Here is a 15,000-nt window from a genome sequence, read left to right on the forward strand (position 1 = left end):
CTGTCAGCATGGTAGAGGACTCAGGTCTTACAGACGTACTACAGTTGGCATGTTCTGACCGTCTTATACATGGCCGTCGAGGAGGACAGTAGTCTCACCTGACCGTCTCATACATGGCCGTCGAGGGGGACAGTAGTCTCACCTGACTGTCTCATACATGGCCGTCGAGGGGGACAGTAGTCTCACCTGACCGTCTCATACATGGCCGTCGAGGAGGACAGTAGTCTCACCTGACCGTCTCATACATGGCCGTCGAGGGGGACAGTAGTCTCACCTGACTGTCTCATACATGGCCGTCGAGGAGGACAGTAGTCTCACCTGACCGTCTTATACATGGCCGTAGAGGAGGACAGTAGTCTCACCTGACCGTCTTATACATGGCCGTCGAGGAGGACAGTAGTCTCACCTGACCGTCTCATACATGGCCGTCGAGGGGGACAGTAGTCTCACCTGAACGTCTTATACATGGCCGTCAGGGAGACATCTCTACAGTCTTCCTCATCTCTCCACCTGACATCTCTACACGTGACGTGACCTGCAGCAGCAGCACTCCACCTGAGGAGCGGTCGGCTCGGCTCCTCTCAAAATCTGAGTAAAATCTGTTAAACTGACCTTTGTTGATCTGAAATGAAGACAGATTCAGCAGCTGCACGGCCTATTTCTCTCCTCAAATGTTTTCAGAAACACGTTTTGGTGAACTATTTTAGTCCAATATGAGATCGTATTCTGAACGAGCCGCCATGACAGTCTGGCTGTGAATTTCTGGAGAAACCAGACCCACGTGATGCGTTCGTCCAATCAGCTGCCGGTTTTCATTTTCTGGTAAATAATCAGACTGTTAATGGAAACAATACAGAGCAGCGCCGCCTGCTGCTATGGAGACGTATTACGTGCAGAGCGTACGCTCCAGTCGGCGTCTCCTCCGTGAGTTCTGAGGCATATTTTGGACCTCGGGGACCCGACCGATCAGTCCGACTGGCTTTACTGCCGACGGTCGGCCGTCTGGTTGGTGTATCACAGCTCTTAAATTGTTAAATTTTTCTTCTACACATTTTCAGTGCTTATTTCTACGTCCCATATTTTCTGATATAAAACAAAAATTGAAAACGGGTCAATGTGACCCGAAGTCAACACAAGGGTTAAAAGAGGAGTCAGACAAGGAGACTGTCAGAGTCCTTTATTATATTATATTATTTTTGCTGCAAGTATTGAACCACTGGCTGAGTCAATAAGACAGAATGAAGATATAAAGGGAAGGAGGGATGAAGGACACAGAATATCATTATTCTCAGATGATATATTAACATATATGAGTGACCCTTCCAGCTCGCTGATAGGCCTGGTGGATATCAGGAGATCAATCCCGCCTCCTCAGTTCATTTTCTGCCTCAGTTCCTGTTTTTCGCCAATGAGTCTGTGTTTTCTGGGAGTTCCTGAACGCACCCTGTCTGGTTGCCTGGCGACGAAGCAAGGCGGGAGAATCTGCAACCACCCACACACCCACACTCCTGATCATCAGCTAAGCCGTGACCTGACATCCATTCTCGTTAGCCTCACCAGTATGTCTGCTAGAGTATAGTTAGTCAGTTTGAGGAGTTTGTTCTGCAGGTTTGTGACGTTGTGCCGTTGCTGATCTGCCTGTTCCTCTGTCTGCAGGTTTGTGACGTTGTACTGTTGCTGATCTGCCTGTTCCTCTGTCTGCAGGTTTGTGACGTTGTACCGTTGCTGATCTGCCTGTTCCTCTGTCTGCAGGTTTGTGACGTTGTACTGTTGCTGATCTGCCTGTTCCTCTGTCTGCAGGTTTGTGACGTTGTACCGTTGCTGATCTGCCTGTTCCTCTGTCTGCAGGTTTGTGACGTTGTACCGTTGCTGATCTGCCTGTTCCTCTGTCTGCAGGTTTGTGACGTTGTACCGTTGCTGATCTGCCTGTTCCTCTGTCTGCAGGTTTGTGACGTTGTACCGTTGCTGATCTGCCTGTTCCTCTGTCTGCAGGTTTGTGACGTTGTACCGTTGCTGATCTGCCTGTTCCTCTGTCTGCAGGTTTGTGACGTTGTACTGTTGCTGATCTGCCTGTTCCTCTGTCTGCAGGTTTGTGACGTTGTACCGTTGCTGATCTGCCTGTTCCTCTGTCTGCAGGTTTGTGACGTTGTACCATTGCTGATCTGCCTGTTCCTCTGTCTGCAGGTTTGTGACGTTGTACCGTTGCTGATCTGCCTGTTCATCTGTCTGCAGGTTTGTGACGTTGTACCATTGCTAATCTGCCTCCTGTTCCTCTGTCTGCAGGTTTGTGACCTGAGACATTTTCTCCACCTCTGCCTGGCCGTCTGCTTCACCATCATTATTTATCTGCATCTATCCGTCAGCTCACCCACTTCCACCCACTGCCTCACCAGCTGGACTCACCTGCTTCCACGTACAAAGCCAAATAAAGACTCTTTAACCTTTCATTTTCATTCTACTTACCTTGTCCTTGGGTTAGGGTTAGCTTACCTTGTCCTTGGGTTAGGGTTAGCTTACCTTGTCCTTGGGGTTAGGGTACCTTGTCGTTAGGGTACCTTGTCCTTGGGGTTAGGGTACCTTGTCGTTAGGGTACCTTGTCCTTGGGGTTAGGGTACCTTGTCCTTGGGGTTAGGGTACCTTGTGCTTGGGGTTAGGGTACCTTGTCCTTAGGGTTAGGGTACCTTGTCCTTGTCTTCTCTTGGGTTCCTGTCCTAGTGAATCGTGACCAATGAGGCTAAATCAGCAGCTGTGATGCTCTCAGGTCAAAGTCCTGCAGGTTTAGAGGGTCAATTCAAGTCCAAATGGACTAATCCAGGCGTCAGATATCTGGGTATCATCGTTACTTCTGCCACGTCACAGCTATTTGATGCTACTATGGGAAATTAATAACAGAAATTAAAAAAGATTTGGCTAGGAACCACTGAAAGCAGGACACAAGGCACCAAACCTCTATTCAGACGGGTCAGAAGAGTCTGTGGTTGCACTGAGAGATGATCTGCTTTCACAAGGCTGGGAAATAATCTATCAGGAAAAAGATATTGATAAAGTATATGGTGAATTCCTACGAATAGAATTATCTGATAAAAAATATTGCAGAAAACAAGAATATAGTGATAGACCGTGGATTTCAAAAGGATTACACAATACCTGTAAAATAAATACACTTTATAGAGAATTTATTAAACACAGAACTATACAAGCAGAAAATAAATATAAGAAATATAAAAATAAGCTAATTAAGATTATGAGAACTTGTAAGAGAGAATACTAAAGTAAACTATTAGATAATAATAAAAATAATATGAAGGGTATATGGAATATACTACACAGTATTATAAGAAAGGGCACGAGACAGTCTAATTATCCGCAGTATTTCAATGAAAAGAACATTAATAATATGGAGGACGTGGTCAATCATTTTAATAAATATTTTGCAAATGTTGGACCAGATTTAGCTGGAAAATTCCTATTCTGCAGATAATCGATAACAGATATAATGATCTCACTGAAATCAATGTTCAATGCTTCTTAAAGCAGTAGAAGAAAAAGAATAATAGACATTGTTAAGAAATGCAAAACTAAAGCATCCGCTGATGGTAATGAAATATATATCAAGATAGTAAAAAATGTAATTGAGGGAATCTCAAAACATTAACTCATATTTTTTATTAGTCATTCCTAACTGGTAAATGTCCAACTGAAATAAAAACAGCAAACGTTATAACTTAGAGATAAACAACAAACAAATTACAGGCCGGTCTCTCTGCTTTAGACTTTATACTTTATACCTTATACTTTATACTTTAGACTTTAGACTTTATACTTTAGACTTTAGACTTTAGACTTTATACTTTAGACTTTATACTTTATACTTTAGACTTTATACCTTGTACTTTAGACTTTAGACTTTATACTTTAGACTTTATACTTTAGACTTCATACTTTATACCTTAGACTTTATACTTTAGACTTTAGACTTTATACTTTATACTTTAGACTTTATACCTTATACTTTATACTTTATACTTTAGACTTTAGACTTCATACTTTAGACTTTATACTTTATACTTTAGACTTTATACCTTGTACTTTAGACTTTATACTTTAGACTTTATACTTTAGACTTCATACTTTATACCTTAGACTTTATACTTTAGACTTTAGACTTTATACCTTATACTTTAGACTTCATACTTTATACTTTATACTTTAGACTTTATACCTTATACCTTATACTTTATACTTTAGACTTTAGACTTTATACTTCATACTTTAGACTTTATACTTTAGACTTTAGACTTTATACCTTGTACTTTAGACTTTAGACTTTATACTTTAGACTTCATACTTCATACTTTATACTTTATACTTTAGACTTCATACTTTAGACTTCATACTTTATACTTTAGACTTCATACTTTATACTTTAGACTTCATACTTTATACTTTATACTTTAGACTTCATACTTTAGACTTCATACTTTATACTTTAGACTTCATACTTTATACTTTAGACTTCATACTTTATACTTCATACTTTATACTTCATACTTTAGACTTCATACTTTATACTTTAGACTTTAGACTTTATACCTTATACTTTAGACTTCATACTTTATACTTTAGACTTTATACTTTATACCTTATACTTTATACTTTAGACTTTATACTTCATACTTTAGACTTTATACTTTAGACTTTATACCTTGTACTTTAGACTTTAGACTTTATACTTTATACTTTAGACTTTATACCTTAGACTTTATACTTTAGACTTTATACTTTAGACTTTATACTTTAGACTTTATACTTTAGACTTTATACTTTAGACTTCATACTTCATACTTTAGACTTCATACTTTAGACTTTATACTTTAGACTTCATACTTTATACTTTAGACTTTAGACTTCATACTTTATACTTTATACTTTAGACTTCATACTTTATACTTTAGACTTTATACTTTAGACTTTATACTTTATACTTTAGACTTCATACTTTATACTTTATACTTTAGACTTCATACTTTAGACTTTATACTTTATACTTTAGACTTCATACTTTATACTTTAGACTTTAGACTTCATACTTTATACTTTATACTTTAGACTTCATACTTTATACTTTAGACTTCATACTTTATACTTTAGACTTTATACTTTAGACTTCATACTTTAGACTTCATACTTTATACTTTATACTTTAGACTTTATACTTTAGACTTCATACTTTAGACTTCATACTTTATACTTTATACTTTAGACTTTATACTTTAGACTTTATACTTTAGACTTTATACTTTAGACTTCATACTTTATACTTTAGACTTCATACTTTATACTTTAGACTTTATACTTCATACTTTAGACTTTATACTTCATACTTTAGACTTTAGACTTCATACTTTAGACTTTATACTTTAGACTTTATACTTTAGACTTCATACTTTATACTTTAGACTTCATACTTTAGACTTCATACTTTAGACTTCATACTTCATACTTTATACTTTAGACTTTATACTTTAGACTTCATACTTTAGACTTCATACTTTATACTTTATACTTTAGACTTTATACTTTAGACTTCATACTTTATACTTTATACTTTATACTTTAGACTTTATACTTTAGACTTCATACTTTAGACTTCATACTTTAGACTTCATACTTTATACTTTATACTTTAGACTTTATACTTTAGACTTCATACTTTAGACTTCATACTTTATACTTTATACTTTAGACTTTAGACTTTATACTTCATACTTTAGACTTCATACTTTAGACTTCATACTTCATACTTTATACTTTAGACTTCATACTTTAGACTTCATACTTCATACTTTATACTTTAGACTTCATACTTTATACTTTAGACTTCATACTTTAGACTTCATACTTTAGACTTCATACTTCATACTTTATACTTTAGACTTCATACTTTAGACTTCATACTTTATACTTTACTTTATACTTTAGACTTTATACTTCATACTTTAGACTTCATACTTTAGACTTCATACTTCATACTTTATACTTTAGACTTCATACTTCATACTTTATACTTTAGACTTCATACTTTATACTTTAGACTTCATACTTTAGACTTCATACTTTAGACTTCATACTTCATACTTTATACTTTAGACTTCATACTTTAGACTTCATACTTTATACTTTAGACTTTATACTTTAGACTTCATACTTTAGACTTCATACTTTATACTTTAGACTTTAGACTTCATACTTTATACTTCATACTTTATACTTCATACTTTAGACTTTATACTTTAGACTTCATACTTTAGACTTCATACTTTAGACTTCATACTTTATACTTTAGACTTTATACTTTAGACTTCATACTTTATACTTTAGACTTTATACTTTAGACTTTATACTTTAGACTTTAGACTTTATACTTTAGACTTCATACTTTATACTTTAGACTTCATACTTTATACTTTAGACTTCATACTTTATACTTTAGACTTTATACTTTAGACTTTATACTTCATACTTTAGACTTTAGACTTTATACTTTATACTTTAGACTTCATACTTTAGACTTCATACTTTATACTTTAGACTTTATACTTTAGACTTCATACTTTATACTTTAGACTTCATACTTTATACTTTAGACTTTATACTTTAGACTTCATACTTTATACTTTAGACTTTATACTTTAGACTTTAGTCTTTATACTTTATACTTTAGACTTTAGTCTTTATACTTTAGACTTCATACTTTAGACTTTATACTTCATACTTTATACTTTAGACTTTATACTTTATACTTCATACTTTATACTTTAGACTTCATACTTTATACTTTAGACTTTATACTTCATACTTTATACTTTATACTTCATACTTTATACTTTAGACTTCATACTTTAGACTTCATACTTTATACTTTATACTTTAGACTTCATACTTTATACTTTAGACTTTATACTTTATACTTCATACTTTAGACTTTATACTTTAGACTTCATACTTTAGACTTTAGACTTCTATTAAACTCTATTTATTATTATTATTATTATTATTATTGGTGTGAATGCTGAAGGCATGAATTGCATTCTCTAGTTATTATTATTATTATTATTATTATTATTATACTCCCTCAATTCTCAAACATTCTGGAAAAACTCTTCAATGACAGATTGGACAAATTCATAGATAAATACAAATTACTTACTGATAGTCAATATTAGAGCTGCAACGATGAATCCATTACTTGTCAACTATTAAATTAATCGCCAACTATTTTGATAATCGATTAATCATTTGAGTCATTTTTTTATTAAAATAAATCAGATTTCTCTGATTCCAGCTTGTTAAATGTGAAGATCTTCTAGTCTCTTCTCTCCTCTGACAGTTAACTGAAGATCTTCTAGTATCTTCTCTCCTCTGGGACAGTTAACTGAAGACATGTGAGGACGTCCTCTTAGTCTTTGGGAAACTCTGATCCACATTGTTCACCATGTTTTGACATTTTTATAGATCAAACAACTAATCAATTAATCGAGAAAATAATCGACAGATTAATCGACTATGAAAATAATCGTTAGTTGCAGCCCTACGTCAAAATGGATTCAGAAAAATAGTTCAACATCACTAGCTTTAACTGATCTCATTGAAGAAATCACAAATTCCACAGACAAAAATATGGAGTTGGGGTATGTATTGATTTGAAAAAAGCATTTTATACAATTAATCATGAAATATGAATTAATAAATTGAACGGCTCTGGATTAGGGGGATAGTGATGAATTGGTTAAGCAGTTATTTAAAAGACAGGCAACAATTTGTGAAGTTGGGAGATTATACATCTGAATGTTTGGACGTTGCGTGTGGTGTCCCCCAGGGGTCAGTACTGGGACCTAAACTATTTATCCGCTATATAAACGACATATGTAAAGTATCTGAATTAATGAAATTTGTATTATTTGCAGACGGCACAAACATCTTTGGTTCTGGTCAGAATTTACAGCAACTCCTGGACATCATCACTTCAGAATTCAGAAACATTAAACAGAGGTCTGACACGAATAAGTTATCATTAAATGTGAGTAAAACCAAATTCATGATATTTGGCAATTGTAAATCAATCAATCAAGTTCAGTTACAGATAGAAGGTGTCAATGTAGAAAGAGTATATGAAGTTAAATTGCTTGGAGTGATTATAGATGACAAGATTTGCTGGAAATCTCACATAAAATATATCCAAACATAACTGTCTAGAAGTATTTCAGTCTTGGCTAAAGCAAAGCACATTTTAGACTCCAAATCACTCCACATTTTGTATTGTTCAATGGTGTTACCGTATTTGAATTACTGTGTAGAGGTTTGGGGAGACACATCAAAATTCATTGAAATCGTTAATTATAACAAGAGCAATAAGAATAATTCATAACACTGGATATTTGGAACACAGCAATTCATTATTTTCACAGTCTAAAGCATTAAAATTACTTGACCTAGCAGTAATTATGTTCAAGGTGAGAAACAATGTGTTGCCTGGCAACATACAGAAAAGATTTTCTGAAAGAGACTTAAGGGGAAAGTCACATTTTAAGACTCCCAGTTTTAGAACTACCAGGAAAAGTTTCTGTTTATCTGTCAGTGGCACTAAATTGTGGAATAAACTAAATAATGAATAAAGCAATGTCTAAACATATTCCAATTCAAAAAGATGTTCAAAGAAATTATATTCCAGAGGTACAGAGTAACACAGTGCAGTTAATAACCTGGGCTGATACTGAACAATCTGTAGTATGTGTATAATGTTTGTTGTGTATGGGTATATATATGAATGTGAATATAACTTCTGAATATATATTTTCATTGATTACAGATTCATTATCTCTGTAGACTTCTTGTTTTGTAGCTAACTCATTTAATAGGGTAGAAAGGGTATAAAGGGGTAGGAGTACATCAGGTGTACTTCTTCCTACTCCTTTTGGCATGTGTAAATAGTCTGTAAGTACTGGAGTTTTATCTTTTAACTTTTTTTTTATTACTATTGTTTTCTAATGTTTTATTTTATTTACATGTTCAAAATAAAAGATATCAATCAATCAATCAATCAAGGGGAGATGGCAGGGACAAGTCCACTGGGCTCTTATTGTGAAGGGGAGACGAGAGGGTCTCAGAGGAGCAACAGTCTCATGTTTAATGGTTACAGACGTTCTGACTGGAGAGCACCTGAACACACCGCAGTCAGACTGTTGATCTCTGAAAGTCAGACTATCAGAGGAGCACCTGAACACACCGCAGTCAGACTGCTGATCTCTGAAACTCAGACTATCAGAGGAGCACCTGAACACACCGCAGTCAGACTGCTGATCTCTGAAACAATGGACACATCTGTCTCCACAAAGATAAATGTGGTTAAGTGTTGTGAATAAAGTGGGATTAAATCTGATAAAGTGTGGGTTAGGGTTAGAGTGATGTTGAGGTAAAGTAGAGACGGAGACAGCGTGATGTTGAGGTAAAGTGGAGACGGCGTGATGTTGAGGTAAAGTAGAGACAGCGTGATGTCGAGGTAGAGACGGAGACGGCGTGATGTTGAGGTAAAGTAGAGACGGAGACGGTGTGATGTTGAGGTAGAGAGCGTGATGTTGAGGTAAAGTAGAGACGGAGACAGCGTGATGTTGAGGTAGAGACGGAGTGATGTTGAGGTAAAGTAGAGACAGAGACAGCGTGATGTTGAGGTAAAGTAGAGACGGCGTGATGTTGAGGTAAAGTGGAGACGGAGACGGCGTGATGTTGAGGTAAAGTAGAGACGGAGACAGCGTGATGTTGAGGTAAAGTGGAGACGGAGTGATGTTGAGGTAAAGTGGAGACGGAGACGGCGTGATGTTGAGGTAAAGTAGAGACAGAGACGGCGTGATGTTGAGGTAAAGTGGAGACGGAGTGATGTTGAGGTAAAGTGGAGACGGAGACGGCGTGATGTTGAGGTAAAGTAGAGACGGAGACAGCGTGATGTTGAGGTAAAGTAGAGACGGAGACAGCGTGATGTTGAGGTAGAGACGGCGTGATATTGAGGTAAAGTAGAGACGGAGACGGCGTGTTTTTCCCTCAGTTGGTCGTTTTATTATAAAAGTTGAAGTTTCTACACAGCTGACAGTGAACAAGGAATCAACAGAAAAACTTGATAAACCTCCAGTAAGAAAATAAAAAACAACATTAAGAAGAAGATGATGAAGAGGAGGGGGGGAGGGGGGTTAGGGGTTTCCATGGTGACACACAGAGGGGATGAGGAGGGCGTGGGGGGTGCAGGGAAACCATGGTAACAGTGAGGAAGGGGAGAGGGGGGTTACTCTACTGCCCTCTGGTGTCGGACAGTTTAACATCTGATGATCTCACACACGCACACACACACACTCACATACACTCAGACGCGCACACACACACACACACACACACAGATATACACATGCACACAGACACACACACACACACACTCAGACGCGCACACACACATACACACACTCACATACACTCAGACTCGCACACACACACACACACACACAGATATACACATGCACACAGACACACACATACACACACACATACACTCAGACGCGCGCACACACACACACACACACACACACACACACACACACAGATATACACATGCACACAGACACAGACACACACACACACACTCTCAGCGGTCCTGTGTGTGTGTATTTCAGAGCGAGCGGTCAGCTTCAGGAATAACATAATAACATGGTAACAACATGGTAATAACATGATAATAACATGGTAATAACATGATAATAACATGGTAATAACATGATTTAAGACGTGTGGAGGAACCCACCCAGCCCCTCACCTTCTCCAGCTACGACAGAGATTTAGAGAACCACATATTCATGGTTTAACTATCACGTGGCTGCAACGTGTTTACAAAATGTCTTCAGTGTCCCGACGGGCACAGGAACTACCAGACGGCTCGGAAACCAAACGCCCAAAACGACCCTCAGTGACTGGCCGGCCAGGAATCATATATCACGCGAGCCCTTTGCTGAGGTCCCAGATACGGCTCTGTGGTCAGACTGATGTCATGGAGAGGTGTATGTCTGACACGCCAGTTCGTTGGTATCAAGACGCAGACTCCCGTTTTACCGTGTTTATGGACGCCGTGTGGCCTCCATTGACTTACATTACCCTGTGATTGTGTGTGAATTGACGCCGTAGCGAGTAGTATGAAAGGGAGGTTGGTCGGGGGGGTGGATGGGTCAAACACAGGACTTTCACCAGGAGACCAGGATCAGGTCCCAGGAGACCGGGGATCGGGTCCCAGGAGACCGGGGATCATGTCCCATGTGTCACATTTCCTAAACCCAACCGTAGCCTCGCGGTAACACGCCACGTGGCTTTAGAACGTGGCGTGTATGTCTACGCTGTGACCCTGCAGACTGCTGTCCGCTGTATCCAGCGTAGACAGACACGCTAATAGCTCAGACTGCGTCCAGGTAACACGCCACGTGGCTTTAGAAAGTGGGCGTGTATGTTTACGTGAAGTCATGATGGTTTGTTCCATGGTGGCCTGAAACACACACACACACCAATACACACACACACACACACACACACACAGATACACACACCAACACACACACACACACAGATACACACACCAATACACACACACACACACACACACACACACACAGATACACACACCAATACACACACACACACACACACACACACACACACACACACACACACACACACACAGATACACACACACAGTCTCTCTATCCGTCTGTCTGTCTCTGTCTATTCGTCGTCGTCGTCATCGTCTTCGTCCTCCCCCTCGTCGTCCTCCTCTTCCTCTCCTCCCTGAGCTGAAGAGCCGGGGTTCCTGGGGTACGTCGGGGCGCCCCCCCCACGGTACGCCACCATGTCCTGCAGGACGGAGAAAGAGAGGACACATTGAGACATGTTGTCCTGGGAGACACACCTTCTCCACCAAAGGGTTCAGAGCTGAGAGTAGTTTACACTGAGACACATTTCACACAGCTCTGGACCTAGATGGAGACACAGCTACTGTCTCTCTGTGTGTGTGTCTCTCTCTCTGTGTGTCTGTCTCTCTACCTATGTTTCCATCCACGTGTCTATCTGAACTAAGTGATATATTGAATGTAAAATGCTTCATGGAAACAGTCAAATCTGATTGAATTTCATGAATATCAACTCAAATGAAATACGTTCAGTCTCATCAGATCTGATCTTGATCGATATACGGCTGATGTGATAAACGTTATTTGCTGAATAAATAATGAATTGCGATTAAGTTTTAGGTCATTTTATGGTTGCAACCTGCCAAAAAACAAAGAAGAAGAAGTTGTAGTTCATTTCTGCCCAGTATTTCCTCTCTGTTGCACACATGGCGGGGTCAGAGACAGATGGAAGTGGACCAACGAGGAGACCAGAGACTTTTTGAATTTAATTTACGAGCAAAATATAACGGCTATTTTTGATAGCAAAAATCTAAGAAATGCCATAATTTATCAGGAACTCGTGAAGGAAATGACCAACAAAGGTTAGGACAAGCCGCGGGACGTCCTGCGGAGTAAATGGAAGGTGATCAGACAGCGATACATGTCTCAAAGAAGAGAGCCGTCTCTCAGCGGTGCCGGAGGGAAAATATAAGGCAGGTTCCACCTTTCTGAGCTGGACCAGACCCTCCGCCAAAGGCCCATCGGAGCATCGGGAACTATATTCTCAGGTGGAAGAATATAGTACTTGGGCGGAGTGATTTGCTTTGCAACAAGCCTGTCTGAGAATATAGTTCCCAGTATGTTTACATTAGAAGATGGCTGTGTGTCGTTATTTGTACACGCTGTGACTCTACAAATCACAACATGTAAACAGGAACATGTGGAGTTATTTAGTCCCTTATTGGGAGCAGTAGGATGACTGGAACCATTCACCTGCAGGATCTGTGCTGGGCTTCTGCCTCTGGAGCCGTCAGACAGCCTTACAGCACCCACGGAGATGAGAAGGGTGTGTATGGACTAGTCCAACTCTGGGGTTACGGGGAATAAGATAAAGTCCCAATAAGTCCGTGTTCCTTTAAAAAACGCAGCTGTGAATACAGAGCCTGGGCTCTGTAAACTGGTATGTTAAAGAGGCCATCGTAGCTAGCAGCATGCTGACTTACAGAGCCTAGGCTACGGATTAATGCACACACACTACAGACAGGTAGGGGATCGTGAGGTGATAGTCACTGATTTTAACAGCAAGCTTTCTCCAGAACTGACTCCACCTTTTTAAGAGCCAAATCACTGTGTGAGGGCAATCAAGTTCCAGAACTTGTTACTGATCGTTTTGTTCAGGTGTATCTTAAAATGTCTCTTCAGTGTGTTTGTACAGGAGGTAGGGGAGTGCTGTGAGTACTTTGGTCTCTACTACATGGAAACAAAGAGCCACTACATCTTTGAAGCCTTAAACACAGTTTAGGAGACGAGTTATTGTCTTTGTTTAGTATTTTACAATACAGAACAGTTAACTGAGCATTGAGTGGTTCTTTTGAATTGTACAATGTGAACAGTTTATATTATATATTTAATACTGTGCTGAAAATGCACTGCTAAGACTCTGCTGGCAGCCATTCTGTTCCAGCTTCCTGATGAGAAACATGCAGTAAAGCTGAAGGACTAGTCTGTTAGCAGAGAGACTGCCTTGCATCGTTTACTGGTGTTGAAAATGTGCCGTAGCTTTACCCCACTGGACTGAAAATGGGTTGAGGGTTAGACTGGGCGGACACTTACTGATGACAATACTATTATCTGCATTGTTGTCTGGAGCACAATCACTACACTACACAAGTTAGAAAGAGCTATGAAACGAGAGCACCCCCAAGAAAGAAAATACTAGAGATGAGCCAGTACAGCAGTATCTGGATCTGGATCTGGTAACCATATCAATGATCTGGATCTGGATCTGTTAACCATATGAATGATCTGGATCTGTATCTGTACTCTGACTGGGCGGGGCCTAACCCAGAAGTGGGCGGATTTAACCCTGACGTGGGTCGGTTTGTCTTTAAATGGGCGGGGCTTTAAGCGGTATGTTATTTTAAGCATGCAATTGATCTGGGTTGATCAGAAATAGTTATATTTATTGCTGATTATAAAACTATCTACATGACAGCATCAGCACTGAGCTTCAGATCACGATAACAAACTATATACAGAACAAGAACAATGAATACAACACGAGGTTGAATTATGATAAAATGTAATGAACAAGAGTTTTCATACTCAACATACCTTTTAATTTTTTTATGATCAATAACTGTGTGTGTGTAGGGGAGGGGCTCTGTGACGACTAGCCTATCACAGAACTCAGACACACTCAGCTACCCAATGAGGATCTTTATTCAATCGGACCACAGATATTGACTCGTATTACTCGTATAATACTCGTACTCAGATAAAGTGCTTTATCCGTACCGGATACTCGTTTCAGCCATCCATCTTGTATAGAGAGACTTTGTTCCCAAACGTTATGTTGAATGTTGTTGATTCAGTGAGAAAATGAACGGAAACACCTTCAGATGTCTCAGATTATTTCCATAAACCAGTCTGACCCCTAAACAGGATGTGATGTCATACCTCCAGGTTTCTACTGGCTGTACAGACGCTGGATGGAAACTCTCTTCACCAGCTTCATCACCACAAGCTCTTCACCAGCTTCATCACCACGAGCTCTTCACCAGCTTCACCTAATTCAACTGAGGAGGGGATGGAAACTGACCTACTGTCTCTCTGAGTGTCTGTCTGTCTCTCTGACTACCTGTCTGTCTGTCTGTGAGTGTGTATCTCACCCGGTCATATTTCTCCCGTAGTTTCTGGGCCTTCTCCTCGTAGGGCAGCTTCTCTGACTACCTGTCTGTCTCTGTGTCTCTCTGAGTGTCTGTCTGTCTCTCTGACTACCTGTCTGTCTGTCTGAGTGTCTGTCTGT

General features: G+C 39.1%; 2 protein-coding genes and 1 long non-coding RNA gene across 4 annotated transcripts in view; all 3 read right to left on the minus strand.

Annotated features, from left to right (window-relative positions):
* The window catches only part of LOC116034141 (hemicentin-1-like), a 1,482,957-nt gene that overhangs the window by 1,112,360 nt on the left and 355,597 nt on the right, over positions 1 to 15,000 (minus strand). The gene's annotated exons all lie outside the window — the stretch shown is intronic.
* The window catches only part of LOC118493577, a 151,623-nt gene that overhangs the window by 48,764 nt on the left and 87,859 nt on the right, over positions 1 to 15,000 (minus strand). The window lies entirely within an intron of this gene.
* Positions 10,086 to 15,000, minus strand: part of LOC116035198 (high mobility group protein B2-like) — a 19,962-nt gene continuing 15,047 nt past the window's right edge. The window contains exons 5-6 of one of the 2 annotated variants that reach the window (XM_031278175.2): positions 11,716 to 11,937; positions 10,086 to 10,400 (exon numbers count right to left, since the gene is read on the minus strand). In XM_031278175.2, coding sequence (XP_031134035.1) covers positions 11,809 to 11,937 — 129 coding nt within the window. In that variant the 3' untranslated portion in view covers positions 10,086 to 10,400; positions 11,716 to 11,808. Of the gene's footprint in view, positions 10,401 to 11,709; positions 11,938 to 15,000 lie in introns of both variants that reach the window. The other variant, XM_031278173.2, reaches the window with a different exon arrangement.

Source organism: Sander lucioperca, chromosome 17 (genome assembly GCF_008315115.2).
Source record: "Sander lucioperca isolate FBNREF2018 chromosome 17, SLUC_FBN_1.2, whole genome shotgun sequence".
NCBI classification, from domain to species: domain Eukaryota; kingdom Metazoa; phylum Chordata; class Actinopteri; order Perciformes; family Percidae; genus Sander; species Sander lucioperca.